The sequence below is a fragment of the Antrostomus carolinensis genome, unplaced genomic scaffold (genome assembly GCF_000700745.2).
Source record: "Antrostomus carolinensis isolate BGI_N321 unplaced genomic scaffold, ASM70074v2 scaffold4884, whole genome shotgun sequence".
Taxonomy (NCBI): Eukaryota; Metazoa; Chordata; class Aves; order Caprimulgiformes; family Caprimulgidae; genus Antrostomus; species Antrostomus carolinensis.
The window spans coordinates 1-12,566 of NW_010309952.1; the positions used below are offsets into that span (position 1 = coordinate 1).

The window sequence follows — 12,566 nt, forward strand, 5'->3', positions numbered from 1 at the left end:
CCCCCCCTTCTCTCCTCCCTTTTCCACCCCCTTCTCTTTTTCGCTCATCCTTCCCGGGGCCCTGTTTCAAGGCCTAAAGTGTCTGTATTTGCAAAGCCGGCATCTCTTACAGGACCCGGAATAGGAGCGAGGGAGAGAAGATGGCTGACTTGAACTCCACCTCGTGGGTTTCTTTCATACCCCAAGCTCACAGGGCTGCTGTGGGAAGGAGGATGTCACCTCCGCTTCCTTTCACCTTAACGGTGGGAGATCTGCCGTTCTGAAATGAAGCTCAGTGGGTTTTTCTTTTTGTCCGTCTTGACCTTCATTTTTCCCTGCTTTTCAGTGTCTTTCTGTCCCTTATTTTACATTCTTTCGAGTTGAGGCACAGAATTCAGCCGATAAGGGGTTTCTTTTTTCTTTAATCCTTATTGCTTGGTTTTCCTAGTCCCTTTTGAACTCCCATACTGTTGTGTAAAAATGTAAAGCTATGAGAAGATTATATGATGGGGGTTTTTCTTTAGCTTTAACACTGCTTTTGTGCCTCTTGAATTACTAAGCCTAGTTGTGGGGAAATAAAAGGGAGAGCAGAAATAAGAAAATGTCCTTAAAATGGAGGAAAGAATTTGAAATATTTTGAACCAAGTTTGGTGGTTTGTTTTTTTTAAGTGAATGTGGAGGAGAACCTTTGTCAGAAAGCGTTTGAAAAGCATTTTGAGCTTTTGACCCTTTGTGTGCAGCAACAGCAGAAGTCCCACAGCTGGCTGGAGTGATGACTTGGCTGAATTATAACCCTTGGCATATTCTGGCTAACCTGTACGTGTCTTAAAATGCAAAACTATCAGGCCTATCGTGATGATCTAATGGAAAGAGTCACCTTAATGGGGCTTTTAGTATGTATGTCAAATCCAACCCGATTGAGTGTACAATTCAGGAACAATATTTGGTGGATGCCTCTAATGTGTTTCTTCACTGATTTCTTTTCTTTGACATGCTTCGTGGAAAAATCTTCAACGGACAGAGTTGCCAGCTGAGGAAGGTAAGCGTGTGCATGAAACCTTCTGCTAATTCTTGCTGATAATTCATTATTTTTTAATGTGCATAACTAAATGACTTTTTACATATTGCAGGAAAAACCTTACTTGAGCTTGTGATTGAACAATTTGAAGACTTACTAGTTAGAATTTTGTTGCTGGCAGCTTGTATATCTTTTGTAAGTATGATTTTTTTTTTTTTTTTATTTCATAGGCTTTGTATCACAGAATGACAGATGTTCCAATGTGTAGGAACCGTACATACTGAAATTATTCTCTTTCTCAAAGGGTAGAAGTGTAAGATGCAAAGTAAATTGCTATCTCTTCAATTAGTTGCTTTGTGAAGAGGTTTCTGTATGCCAGAAAACAAAATTTCAGGGAACCTGTCATTGCATGAGTCATAAGTATGTAACTACACTAGACAGGTATTTTAAAAAGTGCTGCTCATTCAACCCAGTTTGCTTATTTGAGGTGGGATTTCCCAATGCTTTTGTTGGCTTTGAAAACTAACCTTGAGTAAGTAAGCGTTTAACTGGACGTTCTCGTTGCCTTTGGGTTAATCGTTATCAAGCTCAATGTATAATCATTGGAAGACATTTTTGGATGCAGTGCAGACTGTAAATAGAATTTACATGGCGTGTATTCCAGTTGCCTTCCCTTCCTGATAATAGCAAGGTGACAGTTGTTGCTTTTGACAGTGACAAGAATGATGACGGCTGTGATGGCACCATTGTTGACCAAATTTGGTAACTGACCTTTGGATAGTCTAGTCATTAAATGGACATCTTGCTTTGCATACAGGATTAAAAGAACAAGAATACTTTTAACTTTTTTTTTTTTTTAAAAAAAAGCACATTTAGGCAATCTTTTTACATAATATATAAAGAGTATGCGTTTGCTGAACGACTTGGAAAACTGAGCAAAGGCTAAGTATAAAAGGAAGATTGAAGTTGTGTGTCTTGTGGAGCTGGGCAACAGAAACAAGCGTGCAAAATATCTAATTGTTTCAGTAGGAGTAAAAGTTTACAGTAGACTTTGCCCTGGAGTTGTAATTAACTATTTAAAAAAAAAAAAAAAAGCTGCAGCTCTTGAGGGGGAGTGGAAATTGTGGTGACTCTTTAGCTAAGGGCAAGCTAATTAGGATGGGCAGAGGAGAATGTTCTCCGAAGCTGTAGTGTTTGATGGGGGAAGGGTTGCCATGTTGTGGCTGCTGCAGTATATACTGTGTTGCTGATCCTCCACCAAGAGAGGCTTCGGCTACCTGCACGCTGACACCCTTCAAAGTGCTTTGGGTTTTGGTATGCACACACTGTTACCAGCTGAGCAATCATTGGTGGCATTGATCTTGACCACGGAGACAAATGTGCCTTACTCTTCTTCTGTTTCTTGGGAAGAAAATCTGGCTGGCTGTAGAAAATGGAATAAACAGGTCATTTAAAAGCTTTTATTATCTTCTTTTCCATTTTCCCTTCCAAGAGGGTGAGAACAGGACTTATTTTTGTTCCTGAAAAGTCAAGAATGTTTCTGTAGTTTCGTGAGATAAATGACAATACAGAAGTTTGTTTGCCTTTCATGCCAAGGTACACTGTTTGTTTTTGTTACAACCAACTAAGTGAAAAATAAAATTCACCAAACTTTAAGCTTTCATTGCTGAATCTGAGTAAGTGTGATACCAGAATGACAGAGGTTGTATAACATAGACTGCCCAGCCCTCTTTGAAAACTTGATTAGGAACTGGGTTCAGTTGCTTTTTTCAGTATGCTTAATTTTCTTATGTAATTAAGAGGAGACTGTAGTCTGATGGAGTGTGGGATAGATCTGGGTTCTCTGCTTCTGTGCAGCTGGTGTGGTGTATGACCTTGGGCTACTGCTCTGCCTCTTCTGTCTCCTGTTTAAGAGTTACAGATACCCACTATAAATTGATGTTAGTAGTCAAGATTTTATCTTTTTGATGAAATATAAAAGACTAGATATAATTTAATTTTGGTATTTTAAAAGCACTTCCCTTCTGTGTTTGTTTCTGGCTTTTTTGCTGCTCAAAAGGTATCTGTTGTCTGTTTTTCTTAGGTTTTAACACTTTTTCTTGATGAAAGCATATTAGAGACTTTTGTAGTAGCTCTAAAGAACTGTTGAGTTGTGAAGACTGTGTTGCTGCAAAAACTGGGTGTAATTAACATCACCTAAATTCTGGTGTTCCTGAAAATGTTTGAGTGGAGTATGTAGCTGCATTAGGCTTATGAACAGTCATTGTTCCATGAGAACACGTGAAAATATTACATTAAAAACTGGAATTATACATAATACTGAGATTACAAATTATGCTAAGTCATTCTTCCAATCGAACAACTTAACGCTGGAGCTGAACTTCAGTTTGTCTATTTTGCTGTCTTTGACAAGCCTTAGAAATTCAGTTTTTCCATTCACACTGCTGCAAGGCATGCAGAACTCCTGGTACCTTAGAGATCTTGAAATGGATAACTAGACTTAAAATGGAGTCAGTTAAATTTGCGTTGGTTTTGGATATTGAGTAATACTGTTGAGAGCTGCTCTTCAATGAGTCAAGACTTCTGGAGGCAGTGTCATATCCCACAGAATCATACTGGGGAACTTAGTGAAGAGCTGATTCTCACTCCAGTGACTGCTTTTTGCTGTGATTTATTGTTTGATAGACCATAAACTGTAGTGCTTTAGTAGAATGTAGGACACTATATTGTACCAACAGAATTAGGATTGGATAATGGCTGCTGTTTGAAGTAACTTTTAACTGAAGGCTTGTAGGCCTGATGTATGTCCAAAAGGGAATTTCATCATGATGCTTAATAAGTTTCCTTTGAATAACAAGGAGTGGGAAAAGGTGGCTTACCAGGAACTTAGAACAAATGACTGTAAAAGCCCCCAAGTCTTTTGAGTTACTAATAGCTGGAATTGGGCATGAATACGTAGCACTGACTTAATTTTCTTAAAGCTTTTTGGTTTTTTTTACTGTGTCACTGAAAACTTACTCTAATTTGCATTTATTTTTTTCTGCAGAGCAAACGGAATATGTACTTTGTGCTAGTGGCAGCAGATTTACAATGTGTGCTTTCAGGAAAGGCATAGGTGCTGTTAGGGCAGTGAATGTAGCAGTGTTCTTCACCCACTGTACCTCTTCAGTTTAAAAAAACCCAAACATGTTGAAGTTTCAGGTATGAGAGAGAGGATCTCGAGTATATAGGTGATTATTCTATGTCGTGGAAGCTAAAACCTGCTGATTGTGTTGTGATCATAAAATCATATTAGATTCTTATTATTATGACTGCAGAGACACAGACATCTTTAACACTGAGATCTGCATTAGATTTTTGTGCAGACACATCCCCTCTTAAACACAATATAAACTTCTGTGTTGAAAGTGCCTTTTGTGTCCTCTACTCCCACACCCCCTGTCAGGTATGTGTCAGTAAAATAAATCAGACTAACAGCTGAATCTGTGTCACCCTAGCTGATTGCAGGGGTCAAACGCTGCATGTTTGTTGGCTGTAGATACTGTGTCCTGCATTCCAAGTGGGAACTGCTGTTACAGATGTGCCTAGTTAGTAACTGCTTATCTTCCACTCTTGTTTCTTCAGTATTTTTATCAGTCTTAAGTATGGCTTTTGAAGAGAAACAATATAAATAATTTCTGATGGTGAGTAAATGGATGTGTGTATAGGCTTGGACTTTGTCTCGATGTTCTGTCAAATCTGTGAAACCTGTGCAGAAATAAACCTGTAGAGTGTATCTCAGCAGTTCAAGAGCCTTCACAGCCTGACTTTCTAGGTGAAAGTAAGAGGATGTTTAATTTTCCATGAACTATGGCTTTAAATTCCTGCAAAAATGCTGCTTGTGTAGCATGTACTCAATTCTACATTATTTACATAAAAGAATAGCTTTCTTTGCTGTGTAAATGACAAGTTGCGAGATGTTAACTGTGCATCTGATGTAGAATAATTCTTTGGTAAAGTATATGTGCTTTAAACAGTGATGTATGCTTATCCATGCAATTTTCTCTTTGCATCACACTTGTAGAGAATTTTCTTCTACAAGATACAGCACAGACTATAAACTACCAAAACCTGAAGCATTAATACAGCATCCTAAGAGTGTTCTCTCCCTGATTATTTCTTTGATTCCTAAGCTGACTTAGAAGTGAATATTCTGGAAATGTTTTTTAATAGCAGATATCCGTGTTGAGATTAAAACAGTGCATTGTGATTTAGTCCAGAGATGATGATAGCCTGTAAATTATCATGAGTATAACCTAATCTGTGTTAAAAGGTGAGTAAAGCTACTCTTGGAGGAAGTAGGATGTGCCAGGAAAAATGTTTTGCAGGCTTTACCCTGAAATCACCCCAAAAGCTACCTGTTAAGGTCAGTAGCAGTGACTATGTGGATGAGGATTGGTGCTGTAGAACGTTACACTGGCATGTTTTTAGCTAAACTCAGATTACTCAGTAGTACCCAAGATACCAGCTGATAAGTAGGGGTGATAAAACTGTGAGAACTAATTGTGATTCCACTTTACTTTGTAGAAATTAAACTGTGGGTGCTATGTGTCTCTTTTTTTTTTTTTTTTTTCCTTATTGCTATGGTAAACACAGGAATATGTTTATTTTCAGAAATATGGAGTAGCATATCTGATGGGTGCTTATAATCTGCTAACCCAGTAAAATTCTTAATTTTATACTTACATGTGTGATCAAGATCCATTTTGTTTTGAATCACTACTGAATAATTGAACTAAAATTGGAAGGTTTTTCTTTAGTATTTCCTGGTGTTCAGTGTAACTGATATGGAACAAGTATCAGGACTATTAAAATAGTTAGTACTCTGTCCAAGATATACTAAATCTTAATTCACATTAAAAAAAAAGCAGTCCATAGTTTTGTTAGGATGAGATCTTATTCTCCCAGCTTGCTTCTAAGTTTCCATTGTCAAAATGAAAACCAAACAAAAAACCTTCTTAGGTTGCTGACAACAGACTGTTTGCTTTTCCTCTGTTAGTGGTAAGTGGGTACAGCCTGCTGGGCAACAGAATTCCATGGTGAAGCTTCCATTCTTTAATTCTGGTTTTGCTCCTTAATGATAAATAGTCAGCTGAGACAACTTGCCTCCCTAACTTACCCAACAATACAGAGATACTTAACTTGTAGAACTGCAAAAAGCTGTAAGGATACTTCTTGCTGTTGTCATCAGTAGTCATTTCATTGATGGCTGACTTCTACATTCTACCTCTGCCTACTTTTTACAAATAGCCATGAGAACTAAGTGCTATTTGCCTGTCATTGTGTATTTTTTGGTTTAGTGTCCTGCAGGTCTCCCCCCTTAGGCTTTGATTAAAATAGGCTTCTGCAAACCGTAGCTCTAGCAGCCCTAAAGCAAATATGCTGAATGAAAGTTGTCCTTTAAGCTGCTTACGTTGGCTCTTGATATGGGACTCTTACATCTTGCTATTAATTTCCCTTATATTTTCAGACTTGCATTTCTCTTGAGCAATTATCTTACTCTTTTTTTTCCTGCTCTTTTAAGCTTCTTAAGTACATGGTAACTTTACTTACTGACCATACAGCCTGAACAGTACATTGGAGATCAATGACCTGGAAATTAAGCTGTTCTACATGTGAGTCTTAAAAGTGATTAGGGCTGAAATATGGTGGGGCCCTTGTGAGTAGTAGTCAAAAGATCTCTCATTGTAAACCTCTCCAGGGTCTTAAAAGTGTGGTAGTGGAAACTTTTTGACAAGGACTCATTGTCTTGGACAAGAATTGTCTAGTCTCTACCAGGCTGCAGCATATGATCTCTTGTTACTAAAAATGCCTTGTTAAATACTTGTATTCTTTATTCTACTTCTCTTTGGTTTTTACTGTGGTTTTGTTTTTACTTTGGGTAAAATAATAATCAAAGTATAAACCTGATCTGGTACAGCAATATGTGTTGTGTATCATGAGTGTCCTAAATGGAGTGTTAATATAGCTGTAGTTAACTGTAACAAAACCAGGAATTCACAATGTATTCTGTTATTTTTATGTCTGTATTTACTCACGTGTTCTAGAACTAGTGCTTAGATCATTCCACTGTTAGTAATTTTGTGGAAACTTTTTGGGGGAGAAATGTGTGTTGCTGACTTCCAGGATTAACTAGGTACTTCATTTTAATCTGGTCACAGATTTAATTTTGCCAAAAACCAAGAGTGAAGATCTAAAGCATAGTATCTGTACTGTCAGGATCTCTAATCAGAATTAATACACTCTTTAAATAATGGCTTATTCAAATAAAAGTTCCCTTGGAAACTTAATTTTCATTCTCCTTGACATACTTGGATGTTGTTGTCCTTGTAGCTACTTGCCTTAGCTCTGAGTTGTGGGCATTCTCAGTGTTACTTTACAACACATGTGATCTTCAGTCTGAAAAGACTGTGGTTTAGCACTGTTGTAAAGCAGATGTTTCATTCCAGTTAACCTTGTAGGTGCCTGCTCTCTTCATCACAAAATAATTGAATGTACTTGCTTTGTTGGAAGCAAAATGGGCTGTACAGAATTCCAATAAAGAAAGGGAGGGAAGAAACAGATCCTAAGCAGCTTTTCTGATGGCAGTGTGTTACCTTATGTATGATAAGGAAACTGGAAATCTACCCTTAGCTGTTTCTGTAGCTCCGCTGGAGGCAGCAGTGCTGGTGCAGAGTAAAAGCTGCCCCTGATACAAAGGGTGATGTGTGGAGTGACTGCAGTGCCGGCTGTATTGACTGCTCTCACGGGGCAGGTGGCAGAGGTTGTTCCTGGGGACTGGAGATTACTGGTGTGGGAGGAGGGAAGAAATACCGAGATGTGGGGAGCGTAAGAGATCCCAACTAAACCCCTCTCCAGAGGGATTACACCGACACTCCAAACGTTGTATTGCCAGTTGGAATGTTTCAGTCTTATTAATCATAACCTGGATCTTAAAGGTTTATCCTTTTGTAATAAAATTTGTTGTTGCCTCGAATTTGCTTGACAGTCTGTTTGGTGCTTGAGGCTTTCATGCTGCTGCTCCTTCCTTTTAACATCCTGGAGTGTTTCACAATTGAGCAATAGCTCTGAGCAGCGTGTTGGTAGAACTACGGCGCTTGCTTTAGTAACGGTTTGCTTGCTGCAGTCTTCTAGTGATTCAGAGTGCTGTTGCCTGACTACAGCCCTAATTATCTCAACACGTTGTTCCTATTTACTGTCACTTTCCAGGCTTCCTGTTGCTCAACACATTGACGAAAAAGCTCTTCCTCTCTGGTCGTGTTAGCTTGACTTTTCTTCAGTAACTACAGAACTCCACAGAGGCCCTGACATACACCCATTCAAGTCATATGAATGCAGAAGCCTAAAACCAGAGTGTAATTCTAAGGCAAATGAATTAAAATCTATGTGGAGCCCTTTATGCAAGTCCTCAAATTGCTTTACTTTTAAAAATACAATTTTAATTTGAGTTTTATTAGCTACTCAGCCCAGAATTCTACTTCAGATGTTGCTATACAATTCATTTAGATGCTTCAATAAGATGCTGCTTGTATTTAAATAAATAGATGCTTGTTTTTCATATTTACTCACTGAAAACTTGTAAAGCTGTTTTCATTTGTGTGTCTTAAGTTATTGGTAAAGAACAATGAGCTTGGTTAAACTTCAGATTCTGGCAAGTTTTTAGTGTTCTAGGTAGTCAAACTAGTTGGTCTGCATTCTGTTTTAGACAGTAATGAAAATTTTTTAAAAAACTTTTCACTGCCATAGCTGTTGTCACAACTTCTGCTTTCATTTGTGAAACAAAAGTAACAATGTGTTTCCCAAATAAATAGCTTGCTCACTTAAAGGAAGAGCAGCCTTGGAAGTGAACTTTGTACTACTTGAGTAAAGATTCTTTCTCCTTTTCCATTGCATGTTGCCAACTCATTCATGAACCTACAAAACTACACCTCGGAAGATTGAGGGATTTAAAAAATTGCTCAAATCTAAGCAGTTGAACCTCAAGCTGAAATTTATTGGGTGTTAAGTTTGCAAAGTGTCTGTGTAAATCAGTAACTTAAATCACTGCGTTTCTCTTGCAGGTCCTGGCCTGGTTTGAAGAAGGTGAAGAAACAATCACAGCCTTTGTAGAACCTTTTGTAATCTTACTTATATTAGTAGCCAATGCAATTGTGGGAGTGTGGCAGGTATGCACATATTTTTACAACATCAAGTCACAAATGTTTTGGGGTTTTTTTCTTTAAGAGGAAAGACTGTGCAGTGTAGTGTCAGGTGCTTCATACAATGCAAGTAACATGTTGCTAACTTTAGACTCTTGAGAGTCAACATACCATAAAACTTCTGGACAGAAAGTGTTGACTTAAAGGTAAAATGAAAGCTTCAGAAGTATTGCCAAAAAGGCCAAGTGCCCATCAGTGTGTTTGGCCACATGCTGGTGAACATATGAACCAGGCAGTCCAGAATGAAGGCCTGAGCTCAGGAAATAAATCAAATCTTGCAAAGCTAAGAAACAATCAATTGGATCTGAGAAAAGAGGTTTTGTCCCAATTTAGGAACAAAGGATGGAACACTTGTAATCTAATTTCTTGTCTGATTCTTCTTGAGGCAAATGCTGTGTTTTAGTACCTTTATTAATACATTTAATAAAGTATTAATTCTTTCTAATCAATTACTATAATACCTATTAAGTGTACATCTAAAGACCACATGTCTGTCAAAAGACAGAAATTTCTGAAAACAACATATAAACACCATAAATTTTTTCCTACATTATCAGTTGTGAGATTAACTGGGTGGCTTTTTATAAATCGTATTGGCAGAGACATAACACTTCTTGAGATGCAAAAAAAAAATTAAAAAAAAAAATTCTGTTGCTTTAGTTTACTAATTTGATCACTTCAGACAGCATGTTTTATTAGAACTGTTTTTGTGCACATAAAAAGTATTCTAGGGTTTTTAGGGTGGCTTAAGTTCTTTGTAAGGTTGTGTGTATTTGTTTTAGAGGCGGAGTTAATGTGACATAATTATTTGCTGTCTTATCAAGCTAGCTTTCATTCTAAAAAAAAACAAAAACCCCCTAAACACCCCCAAAAAACAAACAAACAAAAAAACAAAACCCAAACTGTCCAAAACATCAACAAAATTTAAAAGGAGGAGTCCTATTAACAGGTTAAAACATGTTAGACAGGAGCCTACAAACTGGAAGCCACCAGAAGTGTCACTGAGTGGCATTGCTGTGCATTTCTGTGCTCTGCTTTGTGCTAGACAAGTAAGCTAGGTGAAGACTAAACCTCTAAAAATTCAGTTTTTAGCAATATTCAGCTTGCTGCTGCAACAGCTAGAGCGGGTACGGAGGGAAGAGGTGATGTTGATCAAGGGATGGTAGTGTTGCCCCCTTAAGTTTTCTATTCAAATCTTCATAAAGCGATTGTGCAAGAATTAATCTTTAACTTGAAACTTTGAGTTAGAGTTCTGCATATAGTAATTGTAAGTATGAAATGTAAAGCTATCTGTATATTTTGTTTTTTTTTTCTTGTGTAGTTTTATAACCTGTTGTGGGAAATAACCAATTTTTTTTAGACATGATAGTGTGCAGAGAGTACAGGTAGATATATATGTATCTCTCTACATGCAGTGAACTTAATTGTGAAACAGAATTGCTGTACAGTTTAAATGACTCATTCCCTTGTTTTAATAGGCATGGAAAATAAGTCACAGTACATAGTCTCCACCCATAAATGTATGTGTTTCTACAGGTACTAGATGTGAACAACTGAGTCATTGCCTTAGCTCTGCCCTCCTCAACCTTTCCTCTCACGTGCTCTTTTCCAAAAGTGCCGTCTGCTAGGACTTCAGTGCTTGGCAGGATAGTCTAACTACCATAACTTGAAGCAAACTCAGAACAAAAAGCGAGCCTAACACACTGAGCTAGCTGGCTGGCTGAGCTGAATCTTGTTTAATTCTTTCTTATTTCTCCTTTTTGAAGGAAAAGTTCAATTTGTGGCACTTCCTTTTGTACCTTTAAGGTTTTGCCTAATGTTAACTCTCAGTTAATCCACAGAAAAGCAATATCAGCATTACTGTGCTGAGGAGCAGAGTTAATTTACATGGTAGAATATGAGGTTGGTATTAATTACTGCTATATACATCTGGCACTGAGCTGCACCATGTAAACATGAGTCCTTCAAGGTAGTTTTGGTAATGCTGGTTTTCAGCTGTATTGTTGTGTGGAAGTACCTAGTACCTCAACCTTTTAATTTTTGAAGATCAGGTTTCTGCTTTGATAACATGCAGGAGGGAGTTTTTATTATCTGGAAAGGCTGGTGTGTATTTGAAGCACAGACGTTGTAAAATCTATGTGCACCCCTTACCATTACATAATCATCAGGACTATATGACATTTGTATTTGTCAATAGGCTGGAAAATGGAAAATAAGTTACTTCTCAAAGAGCTAGAGAAGGGTACTGATAAACTGTTGGCTGCTTATGTTGTCCTTTATCTGGGTGGCATCAAGATGTTGGTATCAGTCTGAGCTGAGGGAGCTGCACTTGAGAGCTGTTGTGCTAGTACTAGTAGAAATAAAAAGGTGGTCATGTGTGGGGATTCATCTAGGTCTGTAAACTAAGAGACTGGGGACATTTCTAGGCTGTATGCTTCAATTTCACTTTAGTGTGACTTCATTTGCTGAAACAAAGTTGATTGTATGCTGGTTGAGCTTTGTCTTAACTTGACCCTTGATTTTTATCAGTGAGTGCTAGTCCACTTGAGTCTGAGTCTGAACTGCTCCAGCTGGTAAGGTACAGCTAAGACAAGACTATATCCATGAGTCTTAATTCTGCTTGGTGCTTTTTTATGTTAAAAGGATCTATATGTTACATAGCACTCTGTGTGGTGTCCCTGTAACAAGACACAGTGGATGTTGTTGATGGGAAGTGCTGCAGGGTTTGAATAAACATCTCTGTTCTAAATGCTCACTAATATCTGAATTATGCTGTAATGATTTCCAGTCAGCAACCTCATAAGGGGAGAGGTCGCATAATTTTCTGTATTAATAAATGTAGCTGAGTTGAGTCAGTAGTATTCATTTAGTAATGCAGCTGAAAAATCAGATCTGACATAATGTATTTTTCCTTGAGAGCTTTTAAATTTTTGCTGTCTTTTAGGAAAGAAATGCTGAAAATGCTATTGAAGCTCTTAAAGAATATGAACCAGAAATGGGCAAAGTATATCGACAAGACCGAAAAAGTGTACAGAGGATTAAAGCAAGAGACATTGTCCCAGGTGATATTGTAGAAGTGGCAGGTAAGACTCATTTATGTGCTACGTACGTGTATGGTCATAGTATTGTAAAATTGTGGTGGGGGCCTTCTCTCAAAGATTTGAGGCCTTGAGGGGGGGAACTTTTTTCAAAGATGCCTAAGTATGTGCTTCAGTTACGAACAGTCTTGCTTCTGTTCATGTCTAATTACCTTAAATGTGCATTTGCACTGAGGGGATTGTTTTTCAAATTGCCACTTAGTTTAATTGCTAGGTCTAAAAGCAAAGGATCTT

At 37.8% G+C, this 12,566-nt stretch overlaps 1 protein-coding gene across 1 annotated transcript; it reads left to right on the top strand.

Annotated features, from left to right (window-relative positions):
* Positions 1-1,000: 1,000 nt before the first annotated feature.
* LOC104523592 (sarcoplasmic/endoplasmic reticulum calcium ATPase 2-like) lies at positions 1,001-12,317 on the top strand (the record flags this gene model as incomplete). The annotated part of the gene is made up of 4 exons (XM_010166229.2): positions 1,001-1,018; positions 1,110-1,192; positions 9,097-9,201; positions 12,179-12,317. Coding segments are annotated over 4 exons (345 nt in total), but the record flags the coding sequence as incomplete, so codon positions are not given.
* Between the last annotated feature and the right edge of the window lie 249 nt (positions 12,318-12,566).